This window comes from Choloepus didactylus, chromosome X, assembly GCF_015220235.1.
Source record: "Choloepus didactylus isolate mChoDid1 chromosome X, mChoDid1.pri, whole genome shotgun sequence".
Lineage (NCBI taxonomy): Eukaryota > Metazoa > Chordata > Mammalia > Pilosa > Megalonychidae > Choloepus > Choloepus didactylus.
Genome location: NC_051334.1, coordinates 74,282,901 through 74,307,377, shown reverse-complemented (window position 1 = coordinate 74,307,377; position 24,477 = coordinate 74,282,901). Strand labels below are relative to the sequence as shown.

General features: G+C 38.9%; 1 protein-coding gene across 1 annotated transcript in view; it reads left to right on the top strand.

Moving 5' to 3' along the window:
• The window catches only part of TEX11 (testis expressed 11), a 508,239-nt gene that overhangs the window by 253,918 nt on the left and 229,844 nt on the right, over positions 1–24,477 (top strand). Inside the window, exon 13 of the mRNA XM_037820830.1 lies at positions 23,407–23,558. Within this exon, the coding sequence (XP_037676758.1) occupies positions 23,407–23,558 (152 nt within the window). The remainder of the gene's footprint in view (positions 1–23,406; positions 23,559–24,477) is intronic.

Here is a 24,477-nt window from a genome sequence, read left to right as displayed (position 1 = left end):
ATCTGGCCCTGGGCATTTATTTGTGGGAAGATTTTTGATGACTGATTGGATCTCTTTGCTTGTGATGGGTTGGTTGAGGTCTTCTATTTCTTCTCTGGTCAGTCTAGGTTGTTCATATGTTTCCAGGAAATTGTCCATTTCTTCTACATTATCCAGTTTGTTGCCATACAGTTGTTCATAATATCCTCTTATAATTTTTTTAATTTCTTCAGGATCTGCAGTTATGTCACCTTTTTCATTCATTATTTTGTTTATATGGGTCTTCTCTCTTTTTGATTTTGTCAGTCTAGCTAGGGGCTTGTCAATCTTGTTGATCTTCTCAAAGAACCAACTTTTGGTGATATTTATCCTCTCTATTGTTTTTTTTGTTCTCTATGTCATTTATTTCTGCTTTAATCCTTGTTATTTCTTTTCTTGTACTTGGTTTAGGATTGGTTTGCTGTTCATTTTCTAGCTTCTTCAGTTGATCCATTAGTTCTTTGATTTTGGCTCTTTCTTCCTTTTTAATATATGCGTTTAGTGCTATAAATTTCCCCCTTAGCACTGCTTTTGCTGCATCCCATAGGTTTTGGTATGTTGTGTTCTCATTTTCATTCGTCTCTCTATATTTAGCAATTTCTCTTGCTATTTCTTCTTTAACCCACTGATTGTTTAGGAGTGTGTTGTTTAACCTCCAGGTATTTGTGAATTTTCTAAGTCTCTGATGGTTATTGACTTCTAATTGTATTCCATTGTGGTCAGAGAATGTGCTTTGAATAATTTCAATCTTTTTAAATTTATTGAGGCTTGTTTTATGTCCCAGCATATGATCTATTCTGGAGAAAGTTCCGTGAGCACTAGAAAAGTATGTGTATCCTGGTGATTTGGGATGTAATGTCCTGTAGATGTCTGTTAAATCTAATTCATTTATCAGATTGTTTAGGTTTTCAATTTCCTTATTGGTCTTCTGTCTGGTTGATCTATCTATAGGAGAGAGTGATGTGTTGAAGTCTCCCACAATTATTGTGGAAACATCAATTGCTTCCTTTAGTTTTGCCAATGTTTCTCTCATGTATTTTGTGGCACCTTGATTGGGTGCATAGACATTTACGATTGTTATTTCTTCTTGCTGAATTGCCCCTTTTATTAGTATGTAGTGGCCTTCTTTGTCTCTCAAAACATCCCTGCATTTGAAGTCTATTTTATCTGAGATTAATATTGCTACACCTGCTTTCTTTTGGCTGTAGCTTGCATGAAATATTTTTTTCCATCCTTTCACTTTCAGTTTCTTTGTGTCCCTGTGTCTAAGATGAGTCTCTTGTATGCAACATATTGATGGTTCATTTTTTTTGATCCATTCTGCGAATCTATATCTTTTAATTGGGGAGTTTAATCCATTTACATTCAACGTTAAAACCGTGAAGGCATTTCTTGAATCGGCCATCTTATCCTTTGGATTATGTTTGCCATATTTTTCCCTCTCTCTATTAATATCCTTTATTGTACCCATCCCGAATCTCTTTAGTACTGAACCTTTCTCCAAGTCTCTCTGTCCTGTCTTTGTTTCTCTGTCTGTAGGGCTCCCTTTAGTATCTCCAGTAGGGCAGGTCTCTTGTTAGCAAATTCTCTCAGCATTTCTTTGTCTGTGAAAAATTTAAGCTCTCCCTCAAATTTGAAGGAGAGCTTTGCTGGATAAAGTATTCTTGGCTGGAAATTCCTCTCACTCAGAATTTTAAATATATCGTGCCACTGCCTTCTCGCCTCCATGGTGGCTGCTGAGTAGTCACTACTTAGTCTTATGCTGTTTCCTTTGTATGTGGTGAATTGCTTTTCTCTTGCTGCTTTCAGAACTTGCTCCTTCTCTTCTATGTTTGACAGTGTGATCAGTATATGTCTCGGAGTGGGTTTTTTTGGATTTATTCTATTTGGAGTTCGCTGAGCATTTATGATTTGTGTATTTATGTTGTTTAGAAGATTTGGGAAGTTTTCCCCAACAATTTCTTTGAATACTCTTCCTAGACCTTTACCCTTTTCTTCCCCTTCTGGGACACCAATGAGTCTTATATTCGGACGTTTCATATTATCTATCATATCCCTGAGGTCCATTTCGAGTTTTTCAATTTTTTTCCCCATTCTTTCTTTTATGTTTTCATTTTCCATTCTGTCATCTTCCAGGTCACTGATTCGTTGTTCAACTTCCTCTAGTCTTGTACTATGAGTGTCCAGAATCTTTTTAATTTGGTCAACAGTTTCTTTAATTTCCATAAGATCATCCATTTTTTTATTTAGTCTTGCAATGTCTTCTTTATGCTCTTCTAGGGTCTTCTTGATTTTCTTCATATCCCGTACTAGGGTCTCATTGTTTATCTTTAGTTCTTTGAGTAGCTGCTCTAGGTGTGTCTCTTCTGGTCTTTTGATTTGGGTGCTTGGGCTTGGGTTATACATATCGTCTGGTTTTTTCATATGCTTTATAATTTTCTGTTGTTTTTGGCCTCGTGGCATTTGCTGACCTTGATAGGGTTCTTTTAGGGTTTGTAGACCAGTTGAAGTCCTTATCTCTAATTTATCAGATCTACAGCTTCGTGGAGTACACTTTCTCTAACTAACCAGCAGGTGGCGTCCACGAGCCACCTGTTCTCCACAAGCCAGATCTCCCCTGCTTAGCCTTTTTGGTGAGTGGGGGAGTGAGTCTTGTGGGGCCCAATTGGTGTCCCAAGCTTGCGTGTGTAGTTGGTGTTGCCTGCCCTGTATGTGGGGCGTGTTTCTGGGCAGTCGGGGAGGGGGGGTGGCCCTAACAATCAAATCTCCCTGATGATCCTAGAGTTTTAAAGCTACTGCAATAGTCTAATCCTTCAGTTCAGTCCTGCCACAGTTTGTCTCTGCCACTGACCCACAAGTCTTTGGTATTGGCGTATGGCTCCTGAGACTTGCAAGTGGGCCCCTCTTCCAGGCTGTGCACCCCGGGTCCTCTGTTGAGGGATGACTGTGCTATGTCGCAGGTGAGTGCCGTCCCCCCAGGGCAGTTCTGGGCTGCTGGGCTGTGTTGGGAGGCTCCCAGTCTGCTCAAATGATGGCTGAATGGGGCTCTGTTAATTCACACTGCTCCCCCTTCCCAGCTCTGGGACATTCAGCTGAGGTTGCAGGGAAGGCTAATGTCCACGCCCAGTTTTGTGGTGTGTGCCTGTTATTTGAAGCACTTCCGTCACACTGGGTTGTCTGGGGCAGCTCTGGACTATGGGGCTGGCGATGGGCAGGAGTGTTTCCTGTCCACCAGGATGGTGGCTGTGAGCGGACACCCCCCTTTTCTTGGGAAGTTGTGTTGTTTAGTGGATTTTCTCAGCCACTGGATTATTGCCTTTTGTCTCAGAGCTCTCTTAGTTCTGCTCTTGACTTGACGTGCCCAAATTTCAATTCTTTGAAGCTTTCTGTATTGAGCTTCTTAGAGTAATTGTTTTAGAAAAAGCAAAAAGGATTTAAAAAAAAAAAAAAAAAAAACGGCCCTCCTCAGAGATCTAATGGGTTATTGAAATGCTAATAGACAAAGCAACCAGGGCCATTAAGGAAAGGTGCCCAGGGCAGAGAGATCAGACTTGCTTCGGGATTTGCATATGCGCCTCAAGGCCTGATCTCCGCCCTTCCCCTTTCTGTGTTCACCAGAACTCCAAAAATCCTCTGCTTTTATTTTGGAGTTTTTCGTGTTGTTTTTTTTCTATGCCTGTCTCCTCTCTGCTGGGCTGGCTGCTCTCAGAGTCTCTGGTGTCTGGCCTCAGTCTATCTATGGTTGGAGTTTGAATCAGTAGAATGAGTTTCCGGTAAGAGCAGCCACTGCAATTCTCCCTTCTCCTTCCCGGAGCTGACAGCCCCTCCTCCCCCGGGACTGAGCCTGGCAGGGAGGGGCGCGGGTCCCCTGGCCGCAAAAACTTACAGATTTCGCTGATCTCAGCAGTTCCACGTTTTCATGAGTGTTGTATGAAGTATGCCCAAAGACAGATTGCTCTGTGGTGTCCAGTCCACGCAGTTCCTGGCTTTTTACCTACTTTCCTGGAGGAGTAACTAAAACATACAGCTCACCAGTCTGCCATCTTGCCCCGCCCCCCCTGATGTTTAATTTGTACAGAATTTTTAATAAGGTTCAGTGTCAATGTTTGGAAATGGATAGAGGTGATGGTTAGCACATTGCTGCAAGGGTAACTAACAGCACTGAAATATGGGTGTGATTGCTGTTGAAAGGGGAAGTTTAGGGTTGTGTGCATCACTAGAAGGAAAACTAGAGGATAAAACATGGGAGTGTATTTGATAATGAACTCTGTTGTGAATATCTATCCCTGTGCCAGTACCAAGTTGTTTTGACCACAGTAGCTTTGTAATTAGCTTTAAACTCAGGAAGTGTAAGTCCTCCATCTTCACTCTTCTTTTTGAAGATGTTTGGACAATTCAGAAACCCTTATCCTACCAAATAAATTTCATAATTGGGTTTTTCATTTCTGCAAAGTGGGCTGCTGGAATTTTGATTGAGATTGCTTTGAATCTGTAAATCATTTTGGATAGAATTGATATCTTAACAATATTTAGTTTCCATTCCGTGGCCATGGGAATTTTCTTCCATTTATATCAGTCTTCTTTGATTACTTTTATCAGAGTTTTGTAGTTTTTCATATAGATGTCCTTTACATTCTTGTTAAAATTTATTCCTAGACATTTGATTCTTTTAGCTGCTATTGAAAATGGAGTTTTTTTCTTGATTTCCTCCTTAGATTACTCATTACTAGTGTAAAGAAACACTACTAATTTTACGTGTTGACCTTGTGCCCTGCCACTTTGATGAATTTGTTTATTAGCTCTAGTAGCTTTGTGTTGTAGGTTTCTCAGGACTTTCTGGTCCTGGGCTTTTTTTTGGTGAAGGTTTTTCATGTCTCATTTAATCTCTTTACTTGTAACTGGTCTGTTGAGATCTTCTGTTTCTTCTGGAGTCCGGATAGGTCATTCATGTGTTTTTAGGAATTTGTCCATTTCATCTAGGTTGTCTAATTTCTTGGCATACACTTGTTCATAGTATCCTCTTATGATCCTTTTTTATTTCTGTGGCATCTGTAGTAATGCCCCCCCCATTTCTGATTTTATGTATTCACATCTTCTCTCTTTTTTTCTTTGTCATTCCAGCTAAGGGTTTGTCAATTTTATTGATCTTTTCAAAGAATCAAATTTTGGTTTTGTTAATGTTTTCTCTTGCTTTTTATTCTCCATTTCAATTCATTTTTGCTTTTATCTTTTTCTTTCCTTGTACTTGATTTGGTGTTAGTTTGCTGTTCTTTTTCTAGTTCCTCCGTGTGTACAGTTAAATCTTTAATTTTAGCTCTTCTTTTTTACTGTAAGCATTTAGGGGTATAAATTTCCCTCTCAGAATGGCCTTCCCTGCATCCCATTAGTTTCAACATGTTGTGTTATTTTCATTTCTCTCAAAATATTTGCTGATTTCCCTTATAATTTCTTCTTTGACTCACTGATTGTTTAAGAGTTTATTTATCTTCCATATATTTGTTGGTGTTCCAGTACTCTGCCTGTTATTGACTTTCTGCTTCATTCCATTATGGTCAGGAAAGATGTTTTTATAATTTAAATCTTTTTAAATGTATTGTGAATTGTTTTGTGATCCAACGTGTGGTTTATCCTGACAAACAATCCATATGCACTTGAGAAGAGTGTGTATCTTGCTGTTTTGCAGTGCATTGTTCTGTATATGTCTGTTTTGCAGTGCATTGTTCTGTATATGTCTGTTAGGGCTAGTTCATTTATCATATTATTCAAATTCTCTGTTTCCTTATTGATCTTCTGTCTAGATGTTCTCTCTATTGATGAGAGTGGTGTATTGTATTTGTAACTGCAACTCTTTTTGTAGAGGTGTCTATTTCTCCCTTCAGTTTTCACCAGTGTTTACTTCGTGTATTTTGGAACACTGTGGTTAGGTGCATAAATATTTATGATTATTTCTTCTTGGTGGATTGACCCTTTTATTCATATATAGTATCCTTCTTTGTCTCTTGTAACAGTTTTTGATTTAAAGTCTATTTTGTCTGATAATATAGCTTACCCCCAGCTCTTTTTTGGTTACTATTTGCATGGAATATCTTTTTCCAACCTTTTACTTTCAACCTATTTGTGTCTTTGGGTCTAAGAAGAGTCTCTTGTAAACAACATATAGTTGGATCATGCTTTTTGTTCATTCTACCAATCTGTGTCTTTTGACTGGGCAGTTTAATCTGTTAACATTCATTGTTATTACTGTAAAGGCAGTGCTTACTTCAGCCCTTTTGTCCCTTGGTTTTTATATGTCATATATTTTCATATGTGTCTCACTTTTCCTTTATTGCAACCTCCTTTTTTTTATAGTTGATCTTTTGTGATGTATCCAACTGATCCACTTCTTATTTCTGTTTTTGTATATTTTTATAATACTTTCTTTTTGCTTATCCTGGAGTTTGTATTACACAACTTTCATCTATAACCTACTAATTTGAAAAGATAACAACTTAGCTTCAATGGCATACACATTGTTTGTTACTGTATCCCTTTCTTTCGCCTCTTCGTATTCTTTTTTTCCCATATTAAGTCTTTATATTTTGCCTGTCTATTATCTGGAAATATGTCTTTTTCCTGTTTCATTGTAATTTGACTCCTATAGGAATTAAGAAGAGGAGTTGTATATTGAGGATACAGTACTACTGGGTTTCGCATTTACCCTTCCAGTTACCTTTCCTGAAGATCTGCGTTTCCTCACATTACTCCAAGCCAGTATTCTTGTCTTTTCTGTTCAACCTGAAGACTTCCTTTTAGTAATTCTCATAGGGAAGGTCTTTTGTTGATGAAATCTCTGTTTCTGTTTATGTGTGAATATTTTAAACTCTCCCTCATTTTTGAAGGACAGTTTTGCCAGATAAAGATTTTTTGACTGGCAGTTTTTCACTTTCAGTACCTTAAATATATTATACCACTGCCTTCTCGCCTCCATTGTTTCTGATGAGATATTGATACTTCGTGTCCTTGAGGATCCCTTGTATGGGACAAAGTGCTTTTCTCTTGTCGCTTCAATTATCCTCTCTTTATCTTTGGCATTGCCATTCTGATTAGTATGTGTCTCAGGGATTATTCTGTTTGGAGTACTTTGCATTTCTTATACATGTGTATTTGTTTTTCATAATAGTTGGGAAATTGTCAGCCATTGTTACCTCAAATATTCTTTCTGCCCCTTTTCCTTTCTCTTCTCCTTTTGGGCCACCCATCATGCATACATTTGTCTGCTTCATGCTGTCACTCAAGTCCATGAGACACTGCTCAATTTTTTTCACTGATTCTTTCCTCTGTTCTCTCTATTCTTCTGTTGAGACCATCTATTGAGTTTTTTAAATTTTTGCTTATTTTGTATATTTCATTTCCTGAGCGCCATAACAAACTTCAATAAACTTAGTGGCTTACAACAACATAAATGTATTCTATCACAGTTCTAGAGCCTGGAATTCTGAAAGCATGATGTTGACAGGGCCACACTCCCTCACAAGGCTCATGGGGAGAATCCATTCCTTGCCTTTTCCAGCTTCTGGTGGGTACCATAATTCCTTGAGTTGCAACCGCATAACTCCAGTCTCTCCTTCTGTATTCACATTGCCTCATCTTCGACTGTCTCCAAAATGTCCCTCTGCCTCTCTCTTATAAGGACTCTTGTGTTGGCATTTAGGACCCACCTTGGTAATCCAAGATAATATCTTCTTCTTAAGATCATTATTGTAATCCCATCTGCAAAGAACTTTTCTTCCAAATAAGGTAACAAGTACAGGTTCCGGCAATTAGAATGTGGACATATCTTTAGGAGCCATTATCAGCCTAACACATTGTATTTTTCAATTCTAAAATGTTCCTTTGGCACTTTGTTGTATCTTTATTTCTTTACTGATTTTATTTCTTTGTTGAGACTTTCTACTTTTCAGTTGCTTCTAGTATGTTCTTTTGTGCTCCTTGAAAACTTCGTGATCACTGCTTTAAAATCCTTGTTAGATAATTCTACCTATGTCTTGGTATAATGAGTAATTTTTTACTAAAACATGGACATTTTTAAAAAAATTTCAGTTTTATTGAAATATATTCACGTATCATACAGTCATCCATGGTGTACAATCAGCTGTTCAGAGTACCATCATATAGTTATGCATTCATCACCCCAATCTATTTTTTAACATTTTCCTTATATCAGAAAAAATCAGAATAAGAATAAAACATAAAAGTAAAAAAGAACACCCAAATCATCCCCACATCCCACTCTATTCTTCATTTAGTTTTTGTCCCCATTTTTCTACACATCCATCCATACACTGGATAAAGGGAGTGTGATCCACAAGGTTTTCACAGTCACACTGTCACCCCTTCTAAGTTACATTGTTATATAATCATCTTCAAGAGTCCAGGCTACTGGGTTGGAGTTTGATAGTTTCAGGTATTTACTTCTAGCTTTTCCAATACACTAAAACCTAAAATATGTTATCTATATAGTGCATAAGAATGCCCACCAGAGTGACCTCTCTACTCCATTTGGAATCTCTCAGCCACTGAAACTTTAGTTCATTTCATTTTGCATCCCCCTTTTGGTCAAGATGTTCTCAATGCCATGATGCCAGGTCCAGATACATCCCCAGGAGTCACATCCTGCATTGCCAGGGAGATTTACACCCCTGGGAGTCAGGTCTCATGTAGTGGGGAGGGCAATGAGTTCACCTGCCAAGGTGACTTAGCTAGAGACAGAGGGCCACATCTGAGCAACAAAGAGGTACTCAGGGAGAGACTCTTAGGCACAATTATATGCAGGCTTAGCCTCTCCTTTGCAGTAATGAGCTTCATAAGGGCAAGCCCCAAGATAGACGGTTCAGCATATCAAATTGCCAGTCCTCATTGTTTGTGAGAAAATCAGCAATAGTCCAGGTGAGGAAGTCCAACACCTCCGTATCCTCCCCCAGCTCCTCAGGGGGGCCCTGCATATATATTTTTATTCTCTGCCCAAATTACTTTGGGATGTGTCACTATTTCACTCTAACCCATACAAACCTACCATATCTCACTTCCTATTCAAGTTCCATGTAATTGTGGTGTTTGAACAAACTGACTATGGAAGTTATACTGTTTAGAAAATATAGATCCTGCACCAAATGAACATCTCTTCCATTGGTCTCACATGGAAGTTGAAGTTTTAACACACAGTCCGTTTCAACCTTCAATCCTTTGGCCCAATTTGCCCTAGTCTTAGCCAGATCTGCTTCATTCATATGTCTAATTGAAGTCTGGGCTCTTTTTCAGCTTTTTTTTTAAACAGTTGCTGTATACACGAAAACTGACATTCATATCTGCCGAGCTCTAGCTCTGAGTTTCATGTGTCAAACAGATACCCAATGTTCCAGAGACTGATCAGGTTATACACAAAGGGATCAGCATCTCAGAGTTTGGAGATAGCCATTATAACTCAGGAATAGATTTGACTGCTGTAAGAGCTTGCAATCTAGGGACCATTACAATAATCATTCCCTTGTTAGGCTGTGTTCTAAGATTCAATTCTGAGTTTACACACTGTTGTTAGTCCATATTCGTGAGGCATTATAGTGTTTGCCTTTGTTTCTGGCATACTTCATTCAAAATGCTGTCTACAGGATCCATTCACCTCGTTGCATGAAAACATGGACATTTTTTAATGCTATTTTACAGACTGGATCTTAGTCAAACCTGTTTTAGCTGGCTTTCTCTGGCATTGACCAGGTAGGGGGAGCAGGATCACCACCTTGTTAATGCTAGGTAGGGTGGAAGTCTAGATTTCCCACTCATCTTTCATTGAAACCTGGAGGGAGGGGGAGTCCTCATTACTACTTTGCTGGATGCAAATTTTGACTCCCTACTAAGCCTCCACTGATAGCACTTGTCTTGGAGGAGCACCCACATGCTTGTTACAGCTGCATGTGATCCCCACTGACATTGCATGAGGTCACCCCTCTACCATTGGTTGGTGGTGAAAGTCCTGTCTGCAGTTGGCCTTCTCTGACACTACATCTGCATGGAATATGTTCTAGTTTGCTAGACTGCCAAAAGCAGATACCACAAAATAGGTTGGCTTTTAACAGTGGAAAGTTTGCAGTTTTGAAGCTGTGACAATGTCCATATCAAGGCATCATCAAGACAATGCTTTCTTCCTGAAGACTGGCTGCCGGTGATCCTGGACTCATCTGTCACATAGCAAGGCACATGGCAGTATCGGCTGGTCTCTCCCATCTCTTCCAGGTTTCAATGGTTTCACCTTCTTGCTTCTGTGGCTTTCTCTCTTTGTCTGAATTGCATTCTCTTATAGAGGCTTCAGTAAGAGGATTAAGACCCACCCTGAATGAGGTGGGTCATACCTTAACTTAAGTAGCCTCACCAAAAGATCCTACTTACAATGGGTCCACACCCACAGGAATAGATTAACTTTAAGAACATACTTTTTAGGGTACATACAGCTTCAAACCACCACAGAAGAGGAAAGGTAACTCATTACCACCAGGTGGGATTGGAATCCCAGGCTCACCATATTGTCTTTGTCACCATGGGCATGGCGGAGGGACTTCCTTACCACCAGGCAGCAATGAAAGTCCTGGCTGCCCACCTGGCCTTGGTGAGGTTGTTGGAGTGCCTCATTACAACCAAGTTAAAATAGAAGTCTAGACTCTACTCAGTTTTTTCCTGGTATGGATAGGAGTTGGGCCCCAGTTTTCTCTGTACTGTTTCACTGTAACCAAACTGTTATGATCCATCTATTGTAGCCATCTAGGCTGCCCCTTTGCCAGCGTTTTGACTACAGAGGGCATGCTTTTCTTGGAACTTTTGTTACCTGCACCCATTGGTGCTTTCTGATTCCAGGCACCCAGTTTAGGATATATGAAGCAAAAAGAAAACCAAGGGCTCACCATTATGTCATTCTTTGGGTTCCTAGGTCCCTAGTTGGTTTCTTTTCTTTTCTTCACCTTTCAGAGTCTTCTCATGTTTGTTTTATATATAATATCAAGAGTTTTTAGCTGTACTTAGCATACTTAGCGTGTCTATTCCAGTTTTCTGGAAGTGGAAGTTTCCAATATGCATTTTAATAGTTAATGTATTATGAACAATGGTAATTTAATAATTTCTAATTATTTCTATTTATAATATCCTAGTATTTGTGACAGTTTTTCCTAGAAAAGCATAGAAGAGATTTTATAGTATATAACATTCATCAACAATATCTTGAAATTCTTTGGGAAAAATAAAAAGAAGAATATATATCCTGTCTTGTTGTCTTGAAACTAAAATGTTATAAATGGGTAAGATTCAAATTAGGAGAAAAGATGCTACATTGAGTGTGCAGTTTGACCAATAATATATGTCTAAATATGAAACTTCCTACTATGGGCAAAGGAAATATGTGCTATATTCCTGGCAGCAGTTCACATAACTTTATTAGATCGTAATTGTCAGCATTTTTTTTTTTACATTTCTTCCGTTTAAAAAGATTGGTATAGGAGGAAGAAAAGTCAATTAAAAATGATATATAGTTAACTTGAATTAATGAAAACACTTGATGGAGATTTGAATCATTTTACTTTGTGTCAAATCTATCACCATTGTTATTGTGACCCTGAATATTACCATCTCAGGAAGTCAGCAGAATACAGTGGGGAAAATCTGGGGATCAGAAAAACCTGGGTTCCACTCATGAATGTCATTTCTATTTCTTGACCTTGAATGTGTTTTATGTGCTTTATGGACTCTCTGAGCTTCAACTGAAAAATTATGATGATGTGACACACTTTGTAATGTTACTATAAAAATTAAATAAAGTAATGTGTGTAAGGTGTTTAGCACAGTACCTAGCACAGAGCATATACTCAGTTAATATTTTGTAACCTTCCTTTACTAACTCCCCTTATGATAGTACAAGCTTTCTTGAAAGCAGAGAAAATATTTTTTTCTTTTTAATAACAATGTCATATGCTACTAAATATTCCATGTTTGTATTGTTGGAAGAAAGATTAGTTTTATTGGGTTTTATATATGTATATATGTATATTTTTTATTGAGATTGTTCACGTACCATACAGCTTTCCAAAGATCCAAAGTGTACAATCAATTGCCCAAGGTACCATCATACAGCTGTGCATCCATCACCACAATTAATTTTTTTTCAATTTTTAGAACATTTTCATTACTCCAGAAAAGTAATAAAGACAAAAAAAGGAAACTCAAATCCTCGCATACCCCTAACCATCCCACCCCCCATTATTGATTCATAGTTTTGGTATAGTACATTTGTTACTGTTGATGAAAGAATGTTAAAATACTACTAACTGTAGTATATAGTTTGCAATAGGTATATATTTTTTTCCTACATGCCTCTGTATTATTAACTTCTAGTTATAGTGTCATACATTTGTTCTAGTTTGTGAGAGAGATTTCTAATATTTGTATAGTTAATCACAGACATTGTCCACCACAAGATTCACTGTTTTATACATTCCCATCTTTTAACCTCCAACTTTCCTTCTGGTGACATACGTGACTCTGAGCTTACCCTTTCCACCACCTTCACACATCTTTTACCACTGTTAGTTATTCTCACAACATGCTACCATCACCCCTGTCCATTTCCAAATGTTTAAATTCACCCTAGTTGAACATTCTGCTCATAATAAGCAACCGCTCCCCATTCTTTAGCCTCATTCTATATCCTGGATATTACATGTCTGTGAGTTTGCATATTATAATTTGTTCATATCAGTGAGACCCTGCAGTATTTGCCTTTATGCATCTGTAGCAACCCATGGCCTGAGCAAAACAGGCCTGCAGATCTTTGGTGCACAGCAGTCTGCGTGACCTAGGCAGCTAAATGTTTAACCTATTAACTTTGTAAGCCAGTAAAGAGAAAAAGAGTAAATTAACCTTAAAATGTAACTTTATGGGAAGCAGGCAGGAAGTGAGAGGCTCTTAGTCTCACAAAAAGAGCAAAGTGTAATTGTTCAAGTGTTATTCTAGTCCTTCCTGCACCACCCCCCAGGTCAGAGTGACCTGTTCCTGCATCTATGCTCCCCCCCACCCTTAGGAATGCCTTTGTCTTAAACCCTTATAAAAGGCTTTCTGTCCTCTTTGCATCATGCGGTTGATTTCCCTGTGAATGTGATGCCCGCCCGGCCTGAGAGAGCGGTCATGATCTCTCCAGGACTTCTCACTCTGTAAGTAAGCCATGAATAAAAGTTCACATATCAGAAAATGCTCGTTGTTTTCTTTGGCCTCTGGACTGGCATGGCCCTCTTGGGCTGCGACAACATCTGTCTTATTTCACTCAATATAGTGCCCTCAAGGTTTCTTTATCAGCCCATTTCTTTTAAGATGATTTTGTTCACACATCATACATTCCATCCTAAGCAAACAATCATTGGTTCCTGGTATAGTCATGTATTTATGTATTCAGCACCACCGCCACTATCTATATAAGGACATCTCCATTTCTTCCACAAAGAAGGAGGAAGGGTCAAAGAAGGCAGAGAGACAAAAGAAAAAGAAAACAGAGAGAGAGAGAGAGGAAAAAAACCACAGCAGCTAGAAAGCAACAAAAGAAAAGATAACATTAACCTAAAGTAGAATAAAGAGTCAGACAACATCACCAATGCTAGGAACTGATACCCTTCCCCTATCCGCCCCCCCATGTGCATTTAGCTTTGGTATATTGCCTTTGTTATAGTAAAGGAAGCATAATACAATGTTCCTGTTAATTATAGTCTCTAGTTTGCATTGATTGTATTTTCCCCCCAATCCCACCCTATTTTTTAACACCTTGCAATGTTGACATTCGTTTGTTCTACTTCATGTAAAAACATATTTGTACCTTTTATTACAATTGTTGAGCACCCTAGTTTTCCCTGAGTAACACGATCCCAGTCTTTATCCTTCTTCTTTTGTTCTGGTGTTCCACATGGTCCAAACCTTCCTCTTTCAACCATACTCACAGTCATCTTTGTTCAGTGTACTTACATTGCTGTGCTGCTTTCTCCCAAAACTGTGTTCCAAACCTCTCACTCCTGTCTCTTCCTTTCTTTCTGTAGTGCTTCCTTTAGTGTTTCTTGTAGAGCAGGTATCTTGTTCACTAACTCTGTCATTGTCTGTCTGAGAATATTTTAAGCTCTCCGTCATATTTGAAGGACAGTTTTGCCAGATATAGGATTCTTATTTGGTGGTTTTTCTCTTTCAGTATCTTAAATATATCACCCCACTTCCTTCTTGCCTCCATGGTTTCTATTGAGAAATCCACACATAATCTTATCAAGCTTCCTTTGTATGTGATGGATTGCTTTTCTCTTGCTGCTTTCAGGATTTTCTCTTTATCTTTGACATTTGATAATCTGATTATTAAGTGTCTTGGTTTAGGCCTATTCAGATCTATTCTGTTTGGGGTATGCTGAGCTTATTGGATCTGTAAATTTTATGTCTTTCATAAGAGATGGGAAATTTTCATTGATTATTTCCTCTATTGCTTCTGCCCCTTTTCCCTTCTCTTCTCCTTCTGGGACACAAATGACACATACATTCCTGCATTTCATTTTGTCCTTAAATTCCCGGAGACGTTGCTTGAATTTTTCCATTCTTTTCTCTATCTGTTCTTTTGTGTGTAGGCTTTCAGGTGCCTTGTTCTCAAGTTCCTGAGTGTTTTCTTCTGCCTCTTGAGATCTGCTGTTGTATGTCTCCATTGTTTCTTTCATCTCTTGTGTTGTACCTTTCATTTCCAAAGATTCTGCGAGTTGGTTTTTTGAACTTTTGATTTCTACCTTATGTATGCCCAGTGTTTTCATTACATGCTTCATCTCTTTTGCCATAACTTCCCTAAACTTTTTGAATTGTCTTGGTATTAGTTATTTGAATTCCTGTATCTCAGTTGAAGTGTAAGTTTGTTCCTTTGACTGGGAAATAACTTTGTTTTTCTTAGTGTAGGTTGCAGTTTTCTGTTGTCTAGGCATGGTTTCCTTGGTTACCCCAATCAGGTTTTCCCAGACCAAACGGGCTCCAATCTCAGAAGGAAAAACTACTCAGTATCCAGTTTCCCTGAGGGTGTGTCTGAGAAAGTTGGTACACCTCAGGTCACTGTGCTTTTCTGCCCAGCAGGTGGTGCCTGTCAGCCTGTAGCTCCAGACTGGTGTAAGGAGGTGTGGCCTGTGGCTGTTTTTCCCCAGGCTCTGGGGTCTGGTTCTGAATGGAAGGCGGGTAGTAGAGCTGGGCCACACCCCTTTCCTCTTAGGGAAGGTAGACCCCCTAGGGAGAGGTCATTAACATTTGAATGGTCTCTCTCTGCATATGCTATCTCCACCCTTGTCTGGGTCAGAGCGCTGAAAACTGAAAATGGCTGAGGCTTTCTCCACTGACCAAAACAGGGACAGAAAGCCCCCTTCAGGGCCAGTACACAGCCACCCTCTGGCTCTCCAAGGTCAGTCATCACCCAAAGCCTCTGTCTGCTTATTGGGGATTCATAGCTTGTATCGAGCAGTCCATGTTTGTTAATTAAAACCCCAGTTGGAGCTCAGCTGAGCTGTATTCACTTGCTCAGAGAGTGCTGCTCTCTAGCACCATGAGGCTTTATAGCTCGGGCCATGGGGGGAGGGGGCTCCCGGCTTGGATCCGCAGTTTTTACTTACAGATTTTATTCTGCGATCTTGGGCATTCCAAACTCAGGCATTCCTCCCAATTCAGGTTGGTGTATGATGAGTGGATGGTCACGTTTGTCCCCCTGCAGTTATTCCAGATTATTTACTAGTTGTTCCTGGTTGTTTATTAGTTATTCCAGGGGGACTAACTAGCATCCACTCCTCTCTATGCTGCCACCTTAGATCCATGAGTTTTATTGGTTTTTGCTTATTTTTCTGCAGATAAAAGGAATGGCCATGTCAAACTTTCCACTTGTGTTTTCCTTTCATATAGATTACTGGATAATAAGTATATCTGTGCAAAATGATTATAATATAGATATAGTTGTATTTTTATATTTTGGTATAACTTTTTCTTCTTGTCTTCTTTTTGGGGGGATACTAGGGGAAGAAAAGGGATGGTAAATATCTAAAACTGAAACAGAATTGTAGGCAAAGGCTTCTGATTCAGGATGGTTGACTGAGCATCAAATGGGCAAAAACTGAAGTTTCATTAGGTAAAGTGTTGATGGTGGAAATTTTAATTGTTACCACTATTTTGGAGGACAAATTTGGCAGTATCAAGATTTAATGTGCCCTTACTCAGCATTATACATGTGATATTTCACATGTTTACAAGGATGTTTGCTGAAGCATTGCATGTTGTAATGGTGTACATTAAAAACAATTTGAATATCGTTAATAGAGGAATAGTTTAGAAAACTATGGTATCTCCACCCTTTGGATTATTATATGTCAGTTAAAAAGAATAAGATAGATCTATATGTAATGATTTCTAACACATGTTGAGTGGAAAAAGGAGTAACTTATACTTCATATCATTTATTTTTAAAACTATGCTTCTATCAGTACAGATATACAGAGAAAGGACTGAAAAACATACTTGAAAAACTTAAAAGTGGCTACTTCTGAGAAGGGGATGAGGACAGGATAGGAAGTCAAGGGAAATGTCTATGTTATCTTTACTGTTTGCATTTAAATATAATCAGAATGGAGAAGATGGAGGCATAGAGAGGAGTGGAAGCTAGTCAGTCTCCTTTGAACAACTAATAAACAATCAGAAACAACTAGTAAATAATCTGGAATAACTGCGGGGGGGACAAACGTGACTGTCCACTCATACACCAACCTGAATTGGGAGGAATGCCTGAGTTTGCAGCATAAAATCTGTAAGTAAAAACTGCGGATCCAAGCCGGGAGCCCCCTACCCCCATGGCCTGAACTGCAAAGCCTCACAGTGCTAGAGAGCAGCACTCTCTGAGCAAGCGAATATAGCTCAGCTGAGCTCCAACTGGAGTTTTAATTAACAAATATGGACTGCTCAATACAAACTATGAATTCCCAAGAAGTAGACAGAGGCTTTTGATGATGACTGAACTTGGAGAGCCGGAGGACCTCTCTGGGAGGGAAGGGGAGCCCAAAGGTCTGGGTGCTGTCTCTGGCCAGTGGGTGAAACTGAGGGGGGCCGCAGACTGACCCTGAAGTGGGGCTTTCTGTCCCTTTTCTGGCTCAGTGGAGAAAGCCTCAGCCATTTTCAATTCCCAGCACTCAGACCCAGACAAGGGTGGAGATAGCAGAGTCAGAGACTATTCAAATGCAAATGACCTCTCCCTATGGGGTGTATCTTCCCTAAGAGGAAAGAGGCGGTGTCAAGCTCTACTACCCACCTTCCATTCAGAACCAGACCCCAGACCTGGGGGAAAACAGCGCACTACACCTCCTTACACCAGTCTGGAGCTACAGGCTGACAGGCGCCACCTGCTGGGCAGAAAAGCACAGTGAGTTGAGACCTCACAGGGTGTACCAATCTTCTAAGACACACCCTCAGGGACACTTAATAATCAGATTATCAAATGTCAAAGATAAAAGGAGAATCCTGAAAGCAGCAAGAGAAAGTGATCCATCACATACAAAGGAAGCTTGATAAGACTATGTGTGGATTTCTCAATAGAAACCATGGAGGCAAGAAGGAAGTGGGGTGATACATTAAAGATACTGAAAGAGAAAAACCACCAAACAAGAATCCTATATCTGGCAAAACTGTCCTTCAAATATGAGGGAGAGCTTAAAATATTCTCAGACAAACAGACTGACAGAGTTTGTGAACAAGATACCTGCTCTACAGGAAACACTAAAGGGAGCACTACAGACAGAAAGGAAGAGACAGGAGTGAGAGTTTTGGGAGATAGTAGCACAGCAATATAAGTACACTGAACAAAGATGACTGTGAGTATGGTTGAAAGAGGAAGGTTAGGAGCATGTGGGACACCAGACAGAAAGAGGAAAGATATAGACTGGGACTGTATAACTCAATGAAACCTAGCATGCTCAATGATTGTAATAAAAGGTACAAATATGTTTTTGCATGAGGTAGAACAAACAAATGTCAACATTGCAAGGTATTAAAAATGGGGTGGGATTGGGGGCAAAATACAATCAATGCAAACTAGAGACTATAGTTAACAGAAACAGTGTATTATGCTTCCTTTAATACAACATGGCCAATACCCCACGCTAAATGCATATGGGCCGGGGCATAGGGGAAAGGTATAGGACTCTTGGCATTGGTGATGTTGTCTGACTCTTTATTCTACTTTAGTTTAATGCTATTTTTCCTTTTGTTGCTTCCTAGCTGTCATGTTCTGTTCTGTTTTGTTTTTCTCTCTTTCTTTTTTTCTTTTTCTCTTGTTTCTCTACCTTCTTTGACTCTTCTTTCTCCTTTGTGGAAGAAATGGAGATGTCCTTATATAGATAGTGGCAATGGTGTTGAATACATAAATATGTGATTATACAGGGAATAATTGATTGTTTTCTTAGGACGGAATGTATGGTGTGTGAACAAAAACTGTCTTTACAAAATGGGTTGGGGCAAGATGGCAGCATAGAGTGGAGTGAAAGCTAAGTAGTCCCCCTGGAACAACTGAAAAAACCAGAAACAATTAGTAAATAATCCAGAATAACTGCGGGGTGACAAACGAGACCGTCCACTCATCATACACCACCCTGAATTGGGAGGAATGCCCAAGATCACAGCATAAAATCTGTAAGTAAAACCTGTGGATCCAAGTCACGAGACCCCCTCCCCCATAGCCTGAGCTGCAAAGCCTCATGGTGGCAGAGAGAAGCTCTCTCCCAGCAAGCGAATATAGCTCAGGTGAGCTCCAACTGGGGTTTTAAGTACCGAGTGTGAACTGCTCACTACAGGTACGAATCCCTAAAAAACAGACAGAAGCTTTGGGTGATGACTGACCTTGGAGAGCCGGAGAGTCGCCTTGGACTAAGTCTGAAGGGGACTATCTGTTTCTTTTTTGGCTCAGTGGAGAAAGCCCCAGTCATTTTCAGTTTCCAGGGCTGTGACTCAGAGAAGGGTGGAGACAGCACAAGCAGAGAGAGACCATTGAAATGCTAATGACCTCCCCCTAGGGGGTCTGTCTTCTCTAGGAGGAAAGGGGTGGGGCCCTTTCCATTCAGAACCAGACCCCAGAGCCTGGGGGAACACGGCCATACCTCCTCACACCAGTCAAGAATTATAGGCTAACAGGCATCACCTACTGGGCAGAAAAGCACAGTGACCTGAGGCATCACAGAGTGGAGCAATTTTCTGAGACACACCCTCAGGGAAACCAGATACTGACTATTTCTTCCCTCTGGGACCTGAGCCTGTTCTGATCTGGGAAAACCTGATTGGGATAACCAAGGAAACCATGCCTAGACAACAGAAAATTACAACCAACACTAAGAAAAACAAAGTTATGGCCCAGTCAAAGGAACAAATGTACACTTCAACTGAGATACAAGAACTTAAACAACTAATGCTAAATCAATTCAAAAAGTTTAGAGAAGATACTGCAAAAGAGATAGAGGCTGTAAAGGAAACACTGGGCATACATAAGGCAGAAATTGAAAGTTCAAAAAAACAACTAGTAGAATCTATGGAAATGAAAGGCACAACACAAGAGATGAAAGATGCAATGGAAACATACAACAGCAGATCTCAAGAGGCAGAAGAAAAGACTCAGGAACTGGAGAACAAAACACCTGAAAGCGTACATGCAAAGGAGCAGATGGAGAAAAGAATGAAAAAATATGAGCAACATCTCCAGGAACTTAAAGATGAAACAAAGTACAATAATGTACGTATCATTGGTGTCCCAGAAGGAGAAGAGAAGGGAAAAGGGGCGGAAGCAATAATAGAGGAAATAATTAATGAAAATTTCCCATCTCTTATGAAAGACATAAAATTACAGATCCAAGAAGCGCAGTGTGCTCTAAACAGAAGAGATCTGAATAGGCCCACGCCAAGACACTTAATAATCAGATTATCAAATGTCAAAGACAAAGAGAGAATCCTGAAAGCAGCAAGAGAAAAGCGATCCATTACATACAAAGGAAGCTTAATAAGACTATGTGCGGATCTCTCAGCAGAAACCACGGAGGCAAGAAGGAAGTGATGTGATATATTTAAGATACTGAAAGAGAAAAACCGCCAACCAAGAATCCTGTATCCAGCAAAGCTGTCCTTCAAATATGAGGGAGAGCTCAAAATATTTTCTGACAAACAGACAATGAGAGACTTTGTGAACAAGATACCCGCCCTACAGGAAATACTAAAGGGAGCACTACAGAGTGATAGAATATAGGAGTGCGTTGTTTGGAACACAATTTTGGGAGATAGTAGCACAACAATGTAAGTACACTGAACAAAGATAACTATGAATACGGTTGAGAGAGGAAGGTTGGGAGCATGTGAGACACCAGAAGAAAGGAGGAAAGATAAAGACTGGGACTGTGTAACTCAGTGAAATCTAGAGTGTTCAACAATTGTGATAAAATGTACAAATATGTTCTTTTATGAAGGAGAACAAGCAAATGTCAACCTTGCAAGGTGTCAAAAATGGGGAGGCATTGGGGGAGGGATGCAATCAACATAAACTAGAGACTGTAACTAATCATCGTATTATGCTTCCTTTATTGTAACAAAGGTGGTATACCAAGGTAAATGCAGATATGAGGGGGGATAGGGGAGGCATGTTAGACACTTGACATTGGTGGTATTGTCTGATTCTTTACTCTACTTTGATTTAAGGTTATTTTTCCTTTTGCTGCTTCCAAGCTGTCATTTTTTTTCCTCTTTCTTTTGCCTCTCTACCTTCTTTGACTCTCCCTCCTGCTTTGTGGAAGAAATGTAGGTGCCCTTATATAGATAGTGGTGAAGGTGGTGAACACATAAATATATGACCATACAGAGAACCATCGATTATTTACTTAGGATGGAATGTATGGTGGGTGAACAAAACTATATAAAAAAAAATGGGTTGATGACAAAACCTCGAGAGCAATATACTGAGTGAAATAAGCCAGACACATAAGGACAATTATTGCAGGGTCTCACTGATGGGAACTAATTATAATATGTAAACTCATAGACATGAAATATAAGGTACCAAGATATAGGACGAGGCTTAAGAATGGGGAGCGGTTCCTTAGTGTGAGCAGAATGTTCAACTAGGATGAACTTAAATGTTTGGAAATGAACAGACATGTTGGTAGCAAGATGTGAGAATAATTAACAGTGCTGAATGGTGTGTGAATGAGGTGGAAAGGGGAAGCTCAGAGTCATATATGTCACCAGAAGGAAAGTTGGAGGTCAAAAGATGGGAATGTATAAAACTGAATCCTGTGGTGGGCAATGTCCATGATCAACTGTACAAATACTAGAAATCGCTTCCATGAACCAGAACAAATGTATGACAATACAATTAGAAGTTAATAACAGAGGGGCATATAGGGAAGAAATATATACCTATTGCAAACTGTATACTACAGTTAGTAGTATTTCAACATTTTTTCATAAACAGTAACAAATGTGTTATACTAACACTACGAGTCAACAATTGAGGGGGGTTGGTTAGGGATAGGGGATGATTCAAGTTTCCTTTTCTTTTTTTCTTTTTTCATCTTTCACTTTATTTCTTGTCTGGAATAATGAAAAGTTTCTAAAAATTGAACAAAAATTAAGTGTGGTGATGGATGCACAGCTGTATGAGGGTACCCAGGGGCAAGTGATTGTACACTTTGGATCTTTGGATAATTGTATGGTATCTGAACAATCCCAATAAAAATTAAAAAGGAAAACAAATGCATTAACTTGAACTGCAACCCAGTACCCTTTATTCTTAAAGATGACTGTATAACTATATAGCTTACACTGTGTGACTGTGGGATTGTGAAAACCTTGTGGCTCCCACTCCCTTTATGCAGTGTATGAGGACGAAAAGCAAACGAATAATAGGGAGGCGTGGGGGGTATGGGATGTTTTGGGTTTTCTTTTTTACTTTAATTTTTATTCTTAATCTTTTTTGTGTGTGGTAAAGAAAATGTTCAAAAATTAATTGTGGTGATGAATGCAAAACTATGTGATGATGATACTGTGAACAACTGATTATACACTACGCATGATTGGTTTGTGAATATATCTCAATAAAATTGAATTTAAAAGGTGAAAAAAATGAGTTGAGGAAGAAACCTTGAAAGTAGTATATTGAGTGAAATAAGAAGACACATAAGGACAAATATTGCAAGGTCTCACTGATATGAACTAATTATAATATATAAACTCATAGACATGAGATGTAATTTATCAGGATATAGAACAAGGCTAAAGAATGGGGAGCAGTTGCTCATTATGAGCAGAATGTTCAACTAGGGTGAACTTAAACATTTGGAAATGGATGGAGGTGATGGTAGCATGTTGTGAGAATAACTAACAGTGGTAAAATATGTGTGAAGGTGGTGGAAAGGGTAAGCTCAGAGTCACGTATGTCACTAAAAGGAAAGTGGGAGGTTAAAAGATGGAAATATATAAAACAGTGACTCTTGTGGTGGGCAATGTCCATGATTAACTGTACAGATAGTAGAACTATCTCTCATGAACTAAAACAAATATATGACACTATAACTAGAAGTTAATAATAAAGGGGCATATAGGAAAAAATATATGCCTATTACAAACTATGTAGTTCGTTAGTAGTATTTTAACATTCTTTCATCAATAGTAACAAATGACTATACTCATACTATGAATCAGTAGTGGAGGGGGGTTGGTTAGGGGTATGGGAGGATTTGAGTTTCCTTTTTTGTATGTGTTTCTTTATTTCTTTTCTGGAGTTATGAAAATGTTCTAAAAATTGCAAAAAAATTAAATGTGATGGGTGCACAGCTGTATGATGGGCAATTGATTGTACACTTTGGATCTTTGGATAATTGTACGGTAAGTGAACAATCTCAAAAAAAAATTCAGAATGTACTGGTGCATTGTTTGTGTAATCAAACATGGAAGGAAGGAAGGAAGGTAGGTAGAGGGAACTGGTAAATTTCTAATGTCAGCTCATATAACTTTACTGGATCTCAGTTATCAATTTTTTAAAACTGGCTTCAATTCTGGAGAAAAAACAATAAATTAGGTATTAGGAAAAAATTGATTAATTGTATATGCTCACTAAAAGAAAATGTTTTGGCTTAATATATTAAACTGAAATTAAATTATATAATTTATTTTATACAGATAGAAACTTAATGATACTACTTAAGCTCAGATATACTTTTATCTGGTCTGTTTTACTCATACAGAAATAAGCTTTAGTCCTAGTGACCAACAAACGAGCTCTTCTATTCACAGCACTTAAAACTGTGTTTTATTGAACAGAGAATCTGTTGGGTTTTACTTCCTGAAGAGTATCTGTGAACATTTTAAGTCATCAGAAAATATTGGGAAAGCTCTACTGCTCCACATTGACATGCTCTTAGAACGGAAAGAAGAACTTCTTGCCAAGGGGATGATTGAGGAGATCATTATAGGTCAGTGGGATTTCTGCAAGTATTTTAAAAAGGTGTTTATCTGCATATAGTTCTATGAAAGATATGAGAGCAGTAGCAAAATCCTCAGGTCAACTGATTTTTCCTTTTACCCACTTCCTATTTTTTTCTCCCTAATGGCCTTTAATAGGCCATTCTGACCTCACCTGCTCGGAATCCACAAATTTGGCAAGCTGGAATGAGAAGCTAAGTAAAAAAACAAAACATCAACAAAAGCAAATAACTCTCTATGCTTAAAGCTCATGTGTAACAGAAAATAGTGCAATTAGAGACCTAATTTTGGGTCTCTAGTTTGATCTCAAATTAACTGTGTGCCTTGGGGCAAGTCAACAGTATCTATAGATTTTGTTTTTTCAACATTGAGATGGGGATGGTGAACTAAATTTGTGGTTTTCAAACTTTCTACTTCTTTTTGGTGGCAAAATCCTTTTGTGAATCAACCTTACATGAACTCCACCCCAAATACAATAGATTAGAGTTGCTCTAGTTAAAGCAGAGCTGTAGAGCCAAATCTGCTCAGCCTTCCTCTAACCCTCCAGCTCTATGAGTAACCCCCAAATCCTGAAGAACACAGATAATATGATCCCTTTTTAAAAAATTATCCCTCCAGCTCTATGAAGAACCCCTAAATACTGAAGAACACAGATAATATGACCCCTTTTTAAAAGAATTATCTTCCACACCTCATCCTTCCAACTCTAGACATGTATAGCGATATAGCTGGAATGATAGTCACTAAATGTTAACAATGGGGTTTATTCTGAGTGGTGGCATTTTAAGTGATTTATTGCTTTCTTCTTTATATATTACTGTATTGCTTGAAAGCTTACAATAAGTATGCATCAAGTTTTTATAAAAACAAGGTCATTACTATTTTTCTAAAGGAAAATCAGTTGACTTA